Genomic DNA, 19830 nt, shown 5'->3' on the forward strand with positions numbered 1-19830 from the left:
ATATATGTGTGTGTGTGTGTGTGTGTGTGTGTGTGTGTGTGTGTGTGTGTGTGTGTGTTAGCACTGTCACAAGTCATCTAATACTTTTGGGAATGTGGACAACAGTGTAATATTTAAGGAAAAATTGTATGATAAAATATCACATAGTATATTCCACATAATATTATCTCTTTATCAACAAGTAAAAGCAGCAGTCTAAGGATAGAATTAATTTTGACATGAAAGCGACATGGAGTTGGTAATCTGAAAGGTCAAAGTTCACCTCACCTGCCACTTCTGAAGAAAAACGTCATCACTAGGAGCACGAATTTTAGCCCCATTTCTGGAAAAACAAAGAAAATAATTAATAGCATGTATTTAATTACATGTTTACAGTGAGTCTTATGTCTAAACCCAGCAATATGAATACCCATTACTGCGAAATTAAATATAAGGCGAAAAAGAAACGTATCTATATCTTTTTCCATACGCAAGATTAAATATAATCAAAAGTGATTCATGTCCAAATGTCAACAAGTTTAGAATCACAAATATGTACATGCATTTATTAACAAACATGCATAAAAACGACCATCTGGGTATTGCGCGTGCTCTGTGGCGCGCTCTCGTTTAGTTATCATTAGCGCGCTCTCGACAGCAGAGTCCACGCGCATCTCAGTGCGATGGGAGCCTGTGAGGAGGATGGACCCACGGCAAATACTGCGACTCTTGGTCGTTTTATCGGGATTGAACGGAGCGTGTGATGGTGAGGACGAAGTGTTTGTTTGTTTCAGCATTGTTTTGTTTACAGGTGTGTGTAAGTTTGGTTCGTTTAATTGCGCTTTAGTCGCTGAACGTTTGGCTTTTAATACAACAACAACAACATGGCGCTGGGATTTAACGACTGGCCCCTTAAACTCTCTGCTTTTTCTCTCGTTTTCTCTCTTTCTCTGTCAGTAACATGAATATATGACGTGCTTTCAGTTATATTTTATATATGTGGGTAGTTTAAATAACAATAATCCCGCGGGATGACAGTGTTTATGTTGGAAACTCAAAAAGGTGAAGGGCTAGCATGCTAACCGGCTAACTTAGTTTAATACGTGGCTCTAAATTCGGATAAAAACTTGAGAAAAAGAGTAATTTAAGACTTCAGATTTAAGTTGATAGGCGTCTGAATGTGATTGTTGAACGGCACAAAGTTATAAGACTTCATACACCCTGAATCGCCATATTTGACACATCCATATGGGTTTAATACTGTTTAAAAACAGCTTTTAACATTTGCTGTATAATTTTCATTGTTTGTGTTTTATTTAAGTTTTTTTAAATTTATTTTGGGCTTATTTGTTTTGTCTCTTCGCGTGGGTGAAGTATTAATAAGACGCTTTATAATTAACACGATCACAGTATCAGTTTACAGTAAACAGAAATGGTTTTATTTTAACCCTGGCAGATTATTTTAAACTTGTTTGTTTGTGTCTGAATGAGAGTTTTAACAGTCAGAAGAGCTTCATAAACAGGTACGCCTTGACTGACCTGTTGCACGTTTCTCAGACGTTAAGTTCTTCCCAATGTTTATTGTAATTTGTTTGTTATTAATATGTGTTGTATTTAAGAAGTATCAGGGAAGGAATAGACTTTATACCTCTTTTACATGTTGCTCATGTAGGCTAAGTAGTAGAGAGAAGCTCTCCGGATCTATTCACTGTATCAATTATGAAACGACATGTTAATGTCAGGACAGGAAGAAGGTGTGTGTGTGGTCTGAAGCTTGAAGTATAGGTGTGCAGATTTCCTTTGAATGATGATATAGTTTTGAGTAACAATAACCTCTGTGCACAGGTTATGATAATAGTTGGGTTATGGAGCCAGTGTTATGAACTTAAGTGGGACTGTGACTGGAATTAATGGGTTAGGGCTGCACGATATTGAAGAAAATTGCGATATATGATAACTCATTAAATAATGCGATATTCGATATGCGATATGATAATGCTTAAAGTGTGTAAAGTAAACTTAAATTATCTTTAAAATATATTTAAAACGATTTAACCTACATATGCGTTTCACATTCTTTTTGTGACAAGAAAACATCCCTATCTTCTGAAAGTGAATATCAGTGTTTTACTGAAACATAAGAAGTGTTATTTTAACATCAGGGTAAACCACGGGGTTCAGGGTTTCAGGTTATCCTACATTAGGTTTATTTAACTACGGAAACTGAATTATCAAATGTAAAAATAAAGCACTGCTTAGTTTTCACTGTATGAATTAAATATATACTGATTCTTATTAAAGCTACAAAAGTTATTTAGCCAAGAGCAGTGAGCGATTTTCTCTGTCTTTTGTTCATGACCCCAGTTATTGCAAGCCGTTGCGATATGCATATCGCGATGTATACATTTGCGATATTTCGATATGTTGTGCAGCCCTAGAATGGGTTAAATCTCAGTTAATTGTGAAGAGGGGACAAAATAAGGATATGACTGAACAGTGACCCCCATTTCTCTTGGATATGTCTCTCCACGCCATATAGAAATACAGTTAGTCTTTGTCTCTGTTTGGTTTGATACGGGTAACTCATAGCCAGGGGGCTTTCTTTATCACTGTAAAGGTTTCTCCTTAACCCGCTGTAAAAAGACCCTTAATGTTTTCTGCATATCGAAGGCTACAGGCTTGAACACGCACACTAGTTTTAAGAGTTCAGAGTTTCCCTAAAGGTTTAATAAAGTGCATCTATCGTTCTGTTGATCTATTGATCAGTATGCCTTTTGAGAGAAGGATCTCTCTCTATCTTTTTTCCTGTTTTGTAAGTTGTGAAAACACTATTGTGTTTTTCTTTTGCTATTTGAGCAAATGTGAACACAAAAAATGTAGTTTCTCTTTCCCCACTATAGAAGTTTACCCAACCATGACGACTTCCTCATCGGAGAAACCCGTAAATGTGTAAAGGGTCACTTTTTTTGCACCTACAGTTTATGTTCTCGTTATACTGCAATGTTTCCCTCTGACTTTATGAGAAGCATGTTGTTACTCACCCAGTTTTGCAGAAACATGGATAACATTAGTAATCCCCAGAGAGCAGCTAATGCTTTTTAATCTCAATTTATAACAGAGCAAACAGAGATTGTGTATCATATTTAATGAGAAGTGAAAAGCTGATCTGAACACACAACTAAAGCGTGCGTGGGATTACTCTGCTCATACATATTTAATTTGTTGTATGGTTTTGATAAATTACATCATATTACTGTAATATTACCAAATGTCTTTGTAAAACGCTGAAGTAGTGATGTTTACAGTAGTCAACATTTGAAGTGGATCATAAAAGTTAATCAAAGTTGACCCAAGACAAGAACTGGTTGTTCAAAATTCATGTTTAACTTTGATGTAGAGGTTTTGATCCACTTCAAATGTTGACTACTGTAGTTCAGTTAATCAGTCACTTTTGTTAGTCAGATGCATGACTGTTAATAATTATTTCAGTCATAGGTAAAATGTCTCAACTGTGAAGAGAACACTGTACACATAAACTGGTAATACAACTATCTCCTCAATGGAGTGTTGTGGATTGAGACTCAGGCGTATAATTTGCGGCAAACGAAGTGCGTATTAGTCAGTTCGAAAGTGTAGTTGGCAGAAGCAGGAAGATGTGTTTGTATTTGTCTCTTACATTATAAATAACAAATTCGTCATCATTGAAAGTGCAGCAGTGCCAAAGTCACCTGTCAGATCACAGACTAGTAATAATTCACATGTGATATTTGGAAATAACACAATTTTTATTTCAGATGGACTGGGGAAATAAAGTGGCCAGAGTTTTGCAAGAGGATAAAAATAAGTAAATCATTATCTAAGGACATTATCTGAGCTCCCCAGCCACTGGCATTAGCCGGTCCTGGTTGTAGATGCGCAGGTTTAAAGATGCCAGAGCAGAGACGATTTCACTGGTTCTGAACAGCCTTTTCTTTGGTGGAAACTGGACTAGATTTAAGTCTACCGTAAAAACACTTAGCTAGAGTGATTCTCAGGGTGGTCACTATAGGGAAAACCACTTTTCTCCAAGTAAAGTAACACTCCTGCATGCCTGTTTTCTTGAGATCACCTGGGTGTTTCACAGCACTGCTGAGAACAATGTTCTGTGAATAGATGAGGCAAACCTTCGGTTATTCAAACACCGATCGGCTGCACCAAAATCTCAACAGTAGAAAGTGGTAGAGGAGTGTGTTTAGGCCTGTGTCACTGCCTCCGGGTCTGGGCAGCATTGCAGGCATGAATTCCTTTGAATTCACAGTTTGATCTAGACTGGGTTAATCCAAATTTGATTTCGCCCTGCAGCTCAGGTTGGAAACCTGTACATTTTTCTATCCTGCTTCCGTTACAAATCTGCAGGGACCAATCACAAACTGGCTTATCCATCTATTTGGCGGGTTTAACACGATGACGATAGAGAAGCGACGGCAAGAAGCTTTTTGTTTACGTTCAACAAGGCGGCCACCGAAGCGCTGCAACCCGTTGATGCCGCTGTCGCTGCTGTTTTAAAAGATTTAAAAGGCAAGTTTTCTTTGAAAACGGAACAGAAACTTGCCCTGGAAAAATTCATACAAAAGATGGATGTGTTTGCCTTACTACCGACCGGCTTTGGTAAAGTACGTCACCCGGATCGTTGGTCTGATTGGTTGAAGGACTATCCAATTGCGTACAGAGTCATCTGCCCGTTGATCACGCCTCTTGTGTCTTAGAAAATACAGAGCAGACTCCCCAGACTAATGTTCAATCTTAAAAGATTGAGCTTGGTCTGGTGATAGCCAGAAATTTAAAATGATTCAATTCACATTTATTTGTATAGCACTTTTCATAATACATATATTGTTTCAAAGCAGCTTTACAGAAAATGCATGTCTACATTACAATTTAGAGTGATCAGAGGTGACCGTGTCCAGGTTATGTGCTTCAGAAATATACATATCACACAGTTTGCTAATAATGTATTCTTTTAAACAATGTGTTAGGCTAATTTAAGGCAGAAACAATAAGCTCATTGAAGTAATAAATGCATGTTTGTTAACAAATTATTAGGATATATAAAAAAATGTAGCATTGGTGCATGTTGATTCAGAGCTTCATCTGAAGTCCTTGCAGGAGCAAATTATATCTTTTGATCTGATGCAGTGGTGCAATTTATTGACAATATTTGTACTTTCAATTAATTTTTTTTAGCAGCATGAAAACTAATATATTGTCAACCAGAACTAGGTTGACAACATGCGTCATGTTGCATCAAATCACTGTTGATGTGAATGGGGATCTGGATATTTGTGTCTTTAGTCATGCCTTTTTCATGGTTGCCGAGTATACCGTGAACTGAAAGGAGCACATTGTGAAATGTCATAGCGGTTTTCTTTAGACCAAAAGCGTGAACTTTATATTTATGCCACACTAAGAAAGTCATATGATGGCTTAATATAATTATGTCTAGTATAGTTTAGAAACCTGGCTCACAGTGCAGCGTGACTTCTCTTGCTTTACTGTTGGTTGTTAGTGGACAATGCGAGGAACCCCATGGTCTTCTGGATTATTGATCTAGATATAATTTTTTTTTAATCAATGTGTTCAAATAATCTGACACGAATGCGAGTGGATATTCCTTTGTTTCCTGCATGTCTGATGTGCGAGTCTCTCTGCGTTTTATTTTCCTAATGCACGGAAATACCAAATTATTTAATTGTCCTTTGAATGTAAAATAAAGACCATAAGCTATTAAAAGCTTTGCATGGGTCTGTAAGTCGGGATATACAAAATCTTGATCAAAACTGTGTGTATTTCCCTTTTGGAGAATGATACTGTGCGCAATAATCAGACTAATCCAATTGCACTACCTCTAAAGTTCCTAATTATCCCCCTTGGGCCTCCATGATTAAAGAACAGCTACATATTAGCCTGGCTAATATTCCTATCCGGATATGAATGGTTTCCTGTTTTCAACCCGTAGTTGAGGTTTTCCATATTGTCTTGCCAATTGGTATTGCATCATATTTTAGTTATACAATTAAAACAGTTTCCAAGCTCAACATAAGACCAAAGACTTTATCCGATGCAGGGCATTAACTATAATATAACTGTGCAGAATTAACTATAATATAATTAATCAAACAAATGTTGCAGTAAAGTTTGTCTTATCTTTTACTCTTTTAAAATTCTTTGTAAGCAGTGATATTTTATACTACTGTTTAGAAAAGGTCACATATCAAGTCACAAGACCCGGCCACTTGACTTTAAATTACCCACACTGAATCATAGTGTCTCATATTTACTAAACATGCTGTTTATGGATGTTGTGTTGTATCTATTATGGTTTTGTGTGGTCCATTTAAGTGATGGATTTCACTATATGTTTGGAATGGACTAGTGTACAGTTTACAGCACAATTTACACTGTATGTTGCTTACTGTTTTTCTTAAATAATATGAGATGTGGCTTATAACAAACCTTACAAACAGCGGTACGATCGTTTTCACATGACTGCACTATTGTGTATGTTTAATTCAGCAAGTGACGTCTAGTCTAGAAAATAAAAAGGCCTATTGTTAGTCTAATTTTGCCTAAATATCTGGTCTAATCAAATAAGGTTTCAGGGACTTTAGTTTGGAAATTTATTAGCCCTTTACTTCTGTACATGTGCAAGTACAAACAAGTTCATGTCGGTTTGAGAGTTCGGTATTGTGAAGCCAGACTTTAGCAGTGAGGTCATTCTCAAGAGATTAAGCTTATGATTTACTGTACTTTTATTTACTACTTTACTAAATGGATCTACGTTTTGCTTTTTTGTTGTTGTTACTTTCAAATTGGTCTAGAGCTCTAGACTGAATAGAAGCAAGAAAATATTTTACGTTGGGCATCTTCTGTGACTCAAAACAGCACTGAAATTGATTGGCATACAGCAGTAAAAAAAATTCCTCAAATTAAATTACATTTAATTTGCAGAGGCATATTTTGACATTATGCAAAATGATTAATTGCATATAATATCAAAAAAAGACACAATTTTGCTCCCAATTGCACAAAAATGTTACCAAAATACTGCTGAGTTTGATTGAACTGTGAATTCAACAGAAGATATGGGATTTGTTTTCTCCTCCCTGCTGGAAAACCTAATTATTTTGCAATCCTAAAAGCATGATTATATGAGTTAGTTGCGTTTTGTTATTGGCATTTAGCTTTTTTATTTTATCTTATCAGAACAGACCTGTGACGCATCATTGTAAACCTGTCATAGACTGCGATATCAACCACAATGACAATATCGTAACATCTGTAAACCAGTAGTTTCAGTCAGTTTGTAGCCCAAGGGGAAACTCCCACAGTGATGGCATTTCTTTTTGCGTCACATTGTATGAATGAGAGTAAATAACAGGAAATCCTGTTTATTAACCATAATGCCTCTACACTTCCAATCCACTGGCACTGATGTGATGAAACGTCGTCAGTGGAAAACCGAGCCCACATGCTAAATTTATACATTCTGCAACTCCCTACATCCATGCAAACATTGACACACACTTTGATTAGTAAAGTAGAAATCTCCCACGCTGCTTATCTGATGCTGAGAGCGGAACATTTAGACACGACCTGGCCAGTACTACAGGAGTATACTGTAAGACCACATCCTCTTAATGTGAATTGATCCAGGCTTAATTTGTTTAATCACTCTGTGTTTTGGCTTGAAATGGTTCCTGTTGGCATGAGCCGGAGCTGTGTTCAGTCACGCCATGATCGCAACACGCCGCAGCCTGCGTTCAGCGCTGTCAAAACCGAGCTGTGCCGAGAACATCGTTTTTCCAAATTTCACTTCATACTTTCTAATTATCCACGTCACACAAAAAAAAATCAATAATAACGTTGTGTAGGAGCTTTACCAGAGAGGGAATCAAGTGCCAAATGAAAGTTACTCATCAGCAGCTCTTGCGTAACTGCTTTACACAATCATTACCTGCCGGTAATTAGTAGAGCATTGTTTTACAGTTCTGTCACATCTTACTTTTTCCCATGGAAAGCTCTAATGTTAGTCATAGTTTCCTGACCTGTAGCAAAAACATTCAGATCTTCTGACCCTTGCAATCAAACACGCTGCTGTATTTTTTTTTTTAGATGAGATTTCAGTATGTAAGTCTATTATGATTTTTAAAAATGTGATATATTTTTATGATTGGCTCAGAGGAGGACAGAGATGCTGAAAATAAACCGGTAAATAGCGGTCGAATAAAAAAGAAATCCAATATATGTACAGTAGGAAAGATCCAGAGATGGGTCAAGATGGCCAGAGAATTCAGCAAGTGAGTATCTTTAGTAGCACTTAAAAATTGATCAATTTGAATACACTTCTTGGAGAGGGTTTTTAGCATGCAACAGTAGCTTTTGGACTATCAGCACTTTAAAACCATTTCTGAGAAGGTGTATATGTAAGTTCAATCATACTCCAGATGGATGACTTTGGAATTTGTATTTTTGGGGGGTGTTTTCTTTTTCTTTTTGCGCCATGAACTTAAGTTTAAAGTTCCAAATTGTAGAAAACTCATATTTAGATGGTCTTCATTATGCTCCATACAGCTTTATGAACACCTTGTAGTTCTTTGGTTTAGATCTCACCAAATCAAAAATGCAGATTTGCTCATCTCTAGAAACATCCTGCAGCCTATCGGTCTGCTCTCATTGCCTAAGGCAGCTCAGATGCGTTGAGTCTGTGGACTGCAGGTGAGGGACGTCTGGGGCCACTTTGGTTCGTCTACATCCTCCATTTAAATGTGTTCTGGTTCCAGTATGATTGAATCCTCTCTGTCTGGCTGCTCGTAATGGACAGACCTGATGATTGGGTTTTTAGCCATAAAAAATTGTGGGGAGGTTTATGCTGTCCTATGTGTATTTCATCAGAAATTGATTCGGATTGTGAAAGAGGAGTGCTTTCCATACCACCATACTTTATTTTATGTGTTAAATTCACATGCTCAAACAGTGACAAATAATAAAACTATACAAAAGTCAAATAACGCTAAACAATTGTCTGTCTAGTCTGCCTCTGGTTTAAACCTTTTTTTGAGATTCTCCCTACATAAAGACATGATGCTGCTTTATTCACAGTATATGACTCTACTGATCCCCATCACCTCCTACTGTTGAAGAGACTTCATAAATGATAGGGCTGTTCTCGACTAAAGAGTTTTCTAGTTGACTAGTAGTCGTTCATTTAAGCGATTAGTCAACTAATCGTGCCTTTATATTAATAAGCTATAAATAAAATGAACCTAATTGCCTATAATAACACATTGCCTAATCAGCGTTCATACACCCGCATAAAGCTTGCCACAGCGCACCGGCAAACGTTATGATTTTTAGTGTGTCGTGAAAAAACAGAAGGAGACTGTTAAAACATTTTAATAATTTATTGAGACGATGCTGACTCATCTCCGCAGAAGTGGACGTGCCTAATATGCGGATGACATACTCTGAGAATATTTATTTTCCATAATCTGGTTCATTTAAATGCAGACATTTCAAGCTTTCTATAAATATATTTATCATGTCTGTGAGGCAAGTGTACACTGAGCTTCGGTTCATTCTCCTGACGTGCTCAAGTTCACTGAGACCGATACGGCAGAAGTGCATCCTGAACTTTTTGTTGTTGTTATGAGTTTACAGAAATAAAAGTAGACCTTTTACAGTTCGCATAACTCTTCATCTGTATGACCTAGAATGACAGAGTATTTTAAGTTGAATGCAAGTGATGAATGTCATACAGTAAGCTCTCTCCACACACGGATGTGCGCCTAATAATAGCGAACTAACAGTAAGTCCTAATCAATAATATAATATTTCATGTAATATTTGTTTGATTCTCCCTGCAGCTCTGTTCTGTAACTGCACTGCACCACACTGTGAGAAGGATGATTTTAAGTGCGAGACCAACGGGGCGTGCGTGGCCTCCACCTCTGTCATTAAAGGACAGGAGCAGCAAGTGCGGCTCTGCATTAAGAAAGAGAAGCTGGTTCCTCCGGGCCAGCCAATCTACTGCCTCAGCACAGAGGGACTGGTGAACACACACTGTTGCTACTCAGATTACTGCAACAGCATTGACCTCAGAGTACCAACAGGTGAGCGTCAGTAGATTACATTACAATACAATTTATATAGCACGTTAAAACAACTGGTGTTGGCCATAGTGCTTTACAAAAGCCAAAGAAACAAACAATAAGATAGAAAACATAAAAAAGTAACGCAAAATAAAGAACAATAAAATGGAAAAACCTATGAACTAAGGTCAAATATTGAAAAAAATTATAATCAAGATATATTGAAAAAAGATACGTTTTCAAGGTTGATTTAAAAATGTACATTGTTTGGGCGGATCTGATGTAAGCCTGTAGGCTATTGCATAACTTAGCACGATCACGACTATTTTCAAGTCTAGTTCTAGGAACAGATAGTAGATCAGAGTCCCCTGATCTGAGTGATCTTTACATCAGCTGTAATCAATGCCAAATTCAACCAGCAAATTCCAGATGTCATCAAAGCAACTAATGCATTGTGTCCTCTTGTCAGTGACGAAAGAACCGGGTCCAGAACAGGACTGGGGGCCGGTGGAGCTCACGGCAGTGGTGGCGGGTCCGGTCTTTGTGCTGTGTGTGCTGGTTCTGCTGGGTCTCTTCCTCTTCCAGCACCACCAGCGAGCTTACGGCCACCGGCAGAGGCTGGAGGTGGAGGATCCCAGCACTGAACACATGTTCCTGGCCAAGGACAAGACCTTACAGGACCTCATCTACGACCTCTCCACCTCAGGATCTGGGTCAGGTTAGTGTCGCAGGAGAAAAGGTGCTGCATGGTTTATAGGATTTATTTATGCATGTATGCAACAGTGTTTTTTATATTCTATTATAGTTTTGATTCATATTTCGAATTAGATTTTAATTATCTTTTCAGTTTAGATTTAGTTTTTAGTATACCAGACAAAGCTAAAGCTTTAGTCCCAGACTAAAATGCATGTTTGAGCTGTTTTAAGGGAAACTTGCACTGATATATCTTATATCTTACAACTGACGCCGTAGGGCACCAGCACGTGTCAGTGACATGGCAGATGTAGTACTTTTGAATTTCATTCAGACTACACACATTCATATTATATAAATTGTACTTTTTTCAACGGTTGCAAAGTAAGTTTTAAACTAAATGTAGTACCTACTGTATAGTAGTGTTGTCAAAAGTACGACTCTGGTACAAAGTCGGTACTGAAATAAAAAAAATGTGACTATACCAGCGTTTCCCTGTAGCATTTGAGCGCTGTTGAACGGATTCTTAAACGCCTCTGGTTGGCCATTGTGTTCACATGCTCAACACACACTATATTGCAAAAAGTTTTGGGACGTCTGCCTTTACATGCACATGAACTTTAATGACATCCCATTCCCGATCCGTTGGGTTTAATATGGAGTTGGCCCACCCTTTGCAGCTATAACAGCTCTAATTCATCCCAAAGCTGTTCTATCGGATTGAGGTCAGGACTCTGTGCAGTTCCTCCACACCAAACTCGCTCATCCATGTCTTTATGGACCTTGATTTGTGCACTGGTGCGCAGTCATGTTGGAACAGGAACATCCCCAAACTGTTCCCACAAAGTTGGGAGCATGAAATTGTCCAAAATGTCTTGGTATGCTGAAGCATTACGAGTTCCTTTCACTGGAACACTTGTCTTCACCGAGTTTGAAACCTGGCGTCTCAGCGGATCCCATAGACAACACTACTATATAGTATGCAATATCAGATGCAGCACAAACCTTCTAAAATCATGTGATGCTTTGTGTGAAGAACAGATTAACATACAAGTAGTTCACTGATAATCTTCTCCTCCAGCATATTGTGAGCATATTGTGAGTTGTTTTATAAAGTCTTTCTCTCTCTCTCTCTCTCTCTCTCTCTTCTCTCTCTCTGTGTTGCAGGTCTACCACTGTTTGTCCAGAGGACAGTGGCCCGTACAATAGTGCTGCAGGAGATCATCGGTAAAGGCCGCTTTGGGGAAGTGTGGAGGGGGAGGTGGAGAGGAGGAGACGTCGCAGTGAAGATCTTCTCCTCTCGCGAAGAACGCTCCTGGTTTCGTGAAGCTGAAATCTACCAGACCATCATGCTCCGCCACGAGAATATTCTGGGTTTCATTGCCGCCGACAACAAAGGTAAACTAATGAATATGCAGTAGGGGAATCGAGAAATGATTCTGGATCGATTCTGAGATTTTCCGAATGCATCACGATTCTCTCTCGAATCGATTCCAAGCTTATTTGTTAACAGCAGAGGGCAGTGCGTGCTTTAGAAACAGCCGTACTCTGCTTGCTTCCAATGCCTTACACACACCACTTGAACCAATCATTCATAAAGTTTGAAAAGCGAATGACAAGGGTGTTTACATTAATCTCACGTCGTAAAAGCATTCTGAGGTGTACATACATTCTAGTGATGTTCGGATCATTTTACCGACTCTCTTGTTCGATCTCGTTCATAAAAATGAACGAATCTTTTTTCGAGTCATTTCGTTCATTTAAGGGGCTTTAAATGTTATACTTTTAACTGGCACGCTAAATACTGACTCAGACGAGCGCTCTTCTTCATGAGCATTTGAGCGTACAGTTAAAAACTAGCCTAGAGCGACATCTGTTAAAAACTAAGCTCAGAATCGATTCGAGAGAGAATGGCGACGCATTCGTAAAATATTGGAATCGATCCACGAATCGCAATGAATCGATTTATTGTCCCAGCCCTAATATGCAGTGCATTTTAATACTGTATGGTGTTGTCATCTGGGTATAATAATATTTAATTGTCTCTGTCACAGATAATGGCACATGGACTCAGTTGTGGTTGGTGTCAGACTATCATGAGAATGGATCCCTGTTTGACTATCTGAACCGATATTCAGTCACCATCGAGGGCATGATCAAACTGGCACTGACAGCTGCCAGCGGCCTGGCTCATCTGCATATGGAGATATTGGGCACTCAGGGTGAGTGTGCGTCATATTATCAGATGAAGTTTAAAGAAATTAGCTCCAAGTGAGCTGCTTTGTTATATTCAGCTAACGTCTAACACTGCCTCCACATCAGATATGCAGACTTTTATTGTATTGTAACTTGTTCTTTGTCATGAAAGTAGCCGTGGAAGTTGGCTTTCCGTTAAATTGCAAACAAACGTCAAACATGCAACATGTTGAGAAGCACTACAGGGCTCGACTACATGTGCTTCTAAGTGGAAAAATGTAGGGGTGCAATGAAATGTGACCCTGGATCACAAAACCAGTCATAAGTTGCACGGGTATATTTGTACAATAGCCAACAATACATTGAATGGGTCAAAATTAGAAAAAAAAATATTTTATGCCAAAATAAAAGGATATTAATTAAAGATCATGTTTCATGAAGATATTTTGTAGATTTCCTACCGTAAATATATAAAACATTTATTTTTGTGAATGAATGCAGCATGTATAAATCTCAATTTAAAAATGTTTTACCCATGTGACTGGTTTTATGGTCTAGGGTCACAAATTTGATCAAATATTGTGTGTGTTTATATACATGTTAATATATGTTTGTAATAATTATACTGTAAAACATATTGTGCCAAACCTAGTAATAGTGCCTGTAATTTTACTAAGACCGCACTTGATTCCAGGAGAATCTGACATTAGCATTTGTTAAAATAATGACTTTAATAAGAACGAACAAACATAAAGAGAGCACACAAATATTGGGTGCAATAATCAATATTTTTCAGGCCTTTTCAGTACTGAATCAAATATATTTAAAATCAAAGTTTCCCTTGACTCCATCTGTCGTCTCTGCCATTCTGGAGTGGTTACATCATTGACGGATACTTGCTATGCCAACTTAGGCAGCTTTTTGTTTTGTTTTTTGAGGCCCACTGTCATGATGCCTAAAAATGTTGTGTATGTGGCGCTCTTAACGATATTGCGATCCCTCTCTGACCAGAGAAAAGTGTTTACCAGATGTGTGTGTGCGTACATGAATCTGTAAAGGTTGTTTTTGCTCGGCAGGAAAGCCTGGCATCGCTCACCGTGACCTGAAGTCCAAGAACATCCTGGTGAAGAAAAACTGCACGTGTGCAATCGCTGATCTCGGCCTGGCAGTTCGTCACGAGTCGGTCTCTGACACCATCGATATCGCCCCCAACCAACGCGTCGGCACTAAGAGGTACGCCTTACATTACGTGCAGAAATAACAGCCAAGAAAAACATGTATACGGACACATGTGACCCAATGCGTGTGGTTTGTGGTTTCTACTTTATGTACTTTAAAGCCCAAAGAATACTTCGTTTTTTACTAGAGATGCACCGACGTATCGGCCAGTCTCAGCTTTCAAATCCTGTACATTTTATCACAAAATGGCGTTTTGAAGCTCTTAAATGTGACGTATCGCTGTAGTGCCTCGGTTCAAGCGGCAGTGCGGAGCGCGAGTCTATTCTTCCACTTTAATACAAGTCATATATCGAAACACATGCATGAATATCAGAAGCTATGTTGAAATATACAGTACAACATCATGACTCGTAATCACTCAATCTGCGCTTCAACCGTGGAAAGGTTTCAGTAAAACAGCTTGTGAACAACAGTGTTGCATTTACCTCAGGAAAGTCACCCAGTGTTCACAGTTCATTAGTTAGCTATAAAAACACTAGCGAAGAGCTTATTTACTGTTAATTATATATGCATGTTTGAATAAATTTGCCATAAAGTGTTTATTAAAACTACCGTATATACAAACATTTCAGCTTTTGAGTGTAAATATTATATCTGGAAATAAATAGCAGATGAATATAATAGTTCTGTTGTTAATTTTAACCTCTAATATTATAGTAATGTGCCAAATGAGAGGGTTCCCTGTATAGTTTGCAGCATTATTTGTGAGTATTATTATAATTTTTTTTAAATGCTATCAAATGGACTATAAGCTACACGTTCGACTGTACGCATACGTGTAAAAAAAAAAAAAAAAATGGAAGTATACTTTGGGCTTAAGTAATCCTCCTCGTGTGTAAGTCTGTTTCTGTTGTGTGTTTCAGGTACATGGCACCTGAGGTTCTAGAGGAGAGTATAAACATGCGTCACTTTGACTCGTTTAAATGCGCTGATATCTACGCTTTAGGACTGGTGTACTGGGAGATTGCTCGCCGCTGCAATGCTGGAGGTACTGAAGTTAATCAAAACCATTTTTACCAAAGGCACATTGTTCATGCTAGCCATTGCTCTTATTAATGCTGTTTCCCTTCAGGAATTCACGAAGAGTACCAACTGCCCTACTATGACCTGGTGCCCTCCGATCCATCCATAGAAGAAATGAGGAAAGTTGTATGTGACCAGAGGTTACGACCCAACATACCGAACTGGTGGCAGAGCTATGAGGTGAGAGACAGCACAACAACCCATGCTACTACTGACTACCATACTAGACTCACCTTACAGTGACCCTCATGTGTCATTTTGATGTTAATATCATGATGATTTCCCAATGATCTGTTTTTTTTTCCTACTAAATTTATATATGATCTTGATTCTTTGGACTTATTTAACAGTTTCAAGCCCTATTTTGTACCTTCCTCGTGGAAAAAGCCACGATGAAATTAAATAATTCATTATATACTATATTATTGATTTTATAGTTCTCTCTGAATAACTGCTTTTTAAATTGCAATAAACGTTATATTATATATAAAAATAATTATACTACTTTTCAAAAGTCTCTTCTACTCACCAAGGCTGCATTTATTTGATCATAAATGCAGTAAAAACAGTAATATTGTGATTTTTTTTTCCCTATTTTCTATTAATATTGTGATTTGCATTTTTCCATGTGAATATATTAAAATGTAAAATTTATTCCTGTGATCAAAGCAGAATTTTCAGCATCATTACTCCAGTCTTCAGTGTCACATGATCCTTCAGAAATCATTCTAATATGATGATTTGATGCTCAAGAAACATTTCTGATTATTAATAATGTTGAAAACCGTTGTGCTGCTTCATATTTTTATGGAAACCGTGATACATTTTTATTAGCATTCTTTGATGAATGGAGTGTTTATTTGAAATAGAAATCTTTACAATATAAATGTCTTTATGGTCACTTAAAAAAAAAAAATCTATTTAATGCATCCTTGCTGGATAAGAATATTAATAATAATAAAAAAACTGATCCCAAACTTTTATCTTTTTATTTTATTTATTTCACATAATTAAAAATAGTTTAACAAATTAAACAGGGTTGAATGATTGAGCATAAGCACATATTTGATGATTTTGAAAAATGATCAGACATTTGATGTTTAAAAAGTTCTAGTCATGCTGTGCAATATTATAATATATCTATAATATAAGAATGATGTGGGTGAACTCACTCTCGTATGCGTTTCCTTCCCTCCAGGCGCTGCGTGTGATGGGGAAGATCATGCGAGAGTGTTGGTACGCGAACGGCGCTGCGCGACTGACGGCTCTCCGTATCAAGAAAACCCTGTCTCAACTCAGCGTGGACGAAGACATGAAAATCTGAGCGCAAACACTACCTTCAGCGAGAGAGAGAGAGAGAGCGTATAACACTCCTAGGAAAGACGTCGTGTACAGACATGCTACCACTCTAAACTATCCTGCCAGTCTAAAAAGTATTTCCGTCCACTCAGTTGTGACGGGGCCTACCTCACCCCACCGCCAAAACTACTGAACCTGCGCTAGCGTCTCTCCCTCTGAAAATACTGACACACATCATCATCCACTACTACCACCCAACTCTGTCATGTGACTTTCATGATTTCTCTTCAAATCAATTTTCCCCAAAGATCAATTTCCAAACCCTTTTAACTTCTGGTGAACACAGTTGCTGTGATGCGGGCCTTTTGCTTTCTCTTAGTTTAGCAGGACACCTTGGGTTAACCAGTTTAAGCTCTAAACCAGGTGAAATACACCAACTACAGGTTTAGAGCGGGGTTAATTTGGTTTAAGGTGGACTGATGGCACTGCTAGTCATGTGTTTCCTTCTTTTACCCAGTGTTTCATAACCACGTTAAAGCTGTTAGCAAAACAACCTTATTTGCACTTTATTACGGAGGTTTCATGAGCGTGGAATATAGCCATCTTGATGTTTGGAATCGCACACTGGCACACACGTCTATTCTTACTACTGAACGGTACGGTACGGATGTCTATTTATTTTAGCTTGTAGATCCTTCATATTGTCCTTATTTTTTTATCGCCGTTAGATTTCCTTCTCTCCTTCATGGGCAAATAAAGCTACTGTACATAGTATATTTTTTAAAAGAATGGAAGTGTAAATAGCACACCCTTTTTTTTTGTTTTTGTTTTTTCATTTCCGAATCCTTCGTCTAAGCTAAAGTGTTGGCATCTTAAGTGTTTCTGCGTCCCGAGCGCTGGACGGGGGTCATCATCTGAGATGTGAAGCTGTTGCGGGTCACCGGTCCGTGAAACCCAACCAGAACTGCTGGGTAAAGTTCAGGCTTTTGTTAAAGTTTGTTTTTCATAGCTAAACCTAGTTTGTTGCTTCTCACTGTAGCATTAAATGACACTAAAAATGGCGAGGACACTGATGATAACGCACATTTTACTAGTTGAGGAGACTGTTTTGTAAGGAATAGTTCATGCAAACATTAAAATGCTCATTTATTCACCCTCAAACCCTTTTTTTTTTAAGTGCAACCCAAAAGGAGACAGTGCGCAGAATGTGCACGCTGCTCTTTTCCATGAAAAATCAGAACACTATTGTGCTATAAGTAATTTATATGGACTACATCATGATGCTTTTTAGTCTCTTTCTGAGCTTGACACTCCCAGAATCCACTCACTTTCACTGTAAGGAAAGCGCTGAAAAGAGTGTGAATAAATAATGACAGGATTTTGATTTTGGCGTGAACTATTCCTCAAAGGCACAATGAATTCTAGAGGAAGATGATCTCGGTCTTCATGCACTGGGCCTGTAATGAGAGAAAAAAACCACTTGAAAATGTAAGTTGACTTGAAAAGTTGGGCGTTGAAGCCTCTTTACTCCTAATACACTGTATTTATGACTCCAAACTTCCTCTCGTACTCGATGGATACTACTGCCCTTCTGTTCCTCTCCGCTTCTGTATGAAATATGCAAGATGTAAATATAGTTTCTATAATGTATGACCTTTTTTTTTTTTTATAATCAACTTTGATTCTGTAGACAATTGTGTGGTTGTAGCTTAGCTGTGTTTTATTTAATCTGTTTTGTGGCTTGTTTTTTTTTATGTGACTCAGTTCAGATTTAATTCAGGTTTAATTTGTATAGCGCTTTTAACCGTAGGAGTTGTCTTGAAGCAGCTGTACAGGGGTTTGGGTCTGTGGTCTTTCATCTTATTATTATTGATTTTTATCTCCCAGATGTTTCAGGATTAACGTCTCGAGTATGTGTCTGATGTTTGACAATCGAAATAAGTACTGTTATAATCTCATTCGTCCATTTGCAACAATTCAAAGTCACCTTACTCTATTTAATGTGTCCAGAGAAAGCCAAATATGATTGCATTGAGTTGGAAGATGGTTTCTTTTAGAGCTTATTTTTCCATGTTATTTTTTTTTGTTTGTAATTTTGATCCAAACTTCCATGTCAGCGTGTGTGAAATGTGATTGTAACACTGGATAGAATGAGTCTCGACCCTCCTGAGAACTAAGACTACACTGGCACACGAACTGCTGACTATCAAATCTGTCAGGATCAAGAATTTTAAGAGTTCTGGATGGACCTGTATTTGTTTCTCCTGTTAAACGAGAGTTTGTACATATATTTATAGCTTCCAGAAAGCGTTCGGTCTCCGTGAACGACTCGTCCCTTTCGTCCGTCGCCTGGATAAAAGATCGACGGCGATGTGATTACTGACGTGCAAACAGTCCCAGTTCTGGTCTATCATAAAGAAGTTCCTCTATCCTCTGACCTCACGGCCTACCTGTATAATCTGCCTGTATTTTCCAAATCTACATGGATTTTTCAGGAATTTTCAGTTTCCGGTCATGTACATGGGTAATTATTAAATGGTAATAAACACAGATTTTCCTACATTTGTCATTGTTCATTTTTGCGTCCACACCTGTAAATATGGCGTGTTATTCAAGATTTTTGTAGTCATACAAGTAGCTTAGATATTTATTAAAAACTGGTTGAGCTGGTATAAAGGGAATATGAAAATAATGTTAATGCAAAACTAGTTCAGCTCCGTTATAATTGGGTAATTACAAATATAAATGCAGTGAACTTAACTGCGCTTTCAGCAGTGATCTGTGGTGAAAATCACGTTTTTAATGTTGTTTGTGTCTATGTGGTGTTTTTAATATGCTTTAAGACAAACCATGTGTAAATTCATAAGTCGACACCATTGCTGAGTATTTCCTCCTTAAAACTGCAGTGAACCAAAGACAGTCTCAAAAACACGCTTTGAAATCGCTGGTGTTTCTGACGTCACAAACTACCTTGTAACCAATCAGATCAACGTGTGATCGTCAACCAGTGGATCTCTGAGCTAGTGGAGGCGGGGCTCATTTGCATATTCATAGAACCACATATACTAAATGAGGCAAGGGTGTCGAGTTACATTCAAGATCATTTAAGGCATGAGGAAATGTTTTTAAATATGTCATTTTGGTGATCAAAGATGAGTTTTAAAGGATAAAATGATTTGACAGCAGGGGGACTAAGTTTGACACAGACATCACAGCCTTCAATATATACTTGAACCTGATAAGGAGCTGATGTTTTAAACGTTTCCATGTGATC

General features: G+C 37.9%; 1 protein-coding gene across 1 annotated transcript; it reads left to right on the forward strand.

Moving 5' to 3' along the window:
• The first annotated feature begins 645 nt into the window (after positions 1-645).
• On the forward strand, positions 646-19118 carry acvr1bb (activin A receptor type 1Bb). The gene is made up of 9 exons (XM_084425451.1): positions 646-745; positions 9882-10127; positions 10576-10824; positions 11967-12197; positions 12854-13021; positions 14072-14228; positions 15098-15222; positions 15307-15437; positions 16456-19118. The coding sequence occupies exons 1-9, from the start codon at positions 682-684 to the stop codon at positions 16579-16581; spliced, it is 1497 nt and encodes a 498-aa protein (XP_084281577.1). The 5' UTR covers positions 646-681; the 3' UTR covers positions 16582-19118.
• Positions 19119-19830: the final 712 nt, after the last annotated feature.

Source organism: Rutilus rutilus, assembly GCF_951802725.1.
Source record: "Rutilus rutilus genome assembly, chromosome: 12".
NCBI lineage: Eukaryota > Metazoa > Chordata > Actinopteri > Cypriniformes > Leuciscidae > Rutilus > Rutilus rutilus.

Excerpts from the sequence above, each read along its gene's own strand:
- acvr1bb (XM_084425451.1), top strand. The coding sequence starts at position 682 with ATGGACCCACGGCAAATACTGCGACTCTTGGTCGTTTTATCGGGATTG. Across the intron at positions 10,128-10,575 it reads TGACCTCAGAGTACCAACAG|TGACGAAAGAACCGGGTCCA; the intron begins GTGAGCGTCAGT and ends TCCTCTTGTCAG. Across the intron at positions 13,022-14,071 it reads GGAGATATTGGGCACTCAGG|GAAAGCCTGGCATCGCTCAC; the intron begins GTGAGTGTGCGT and ends TTTGCTCGGCAG.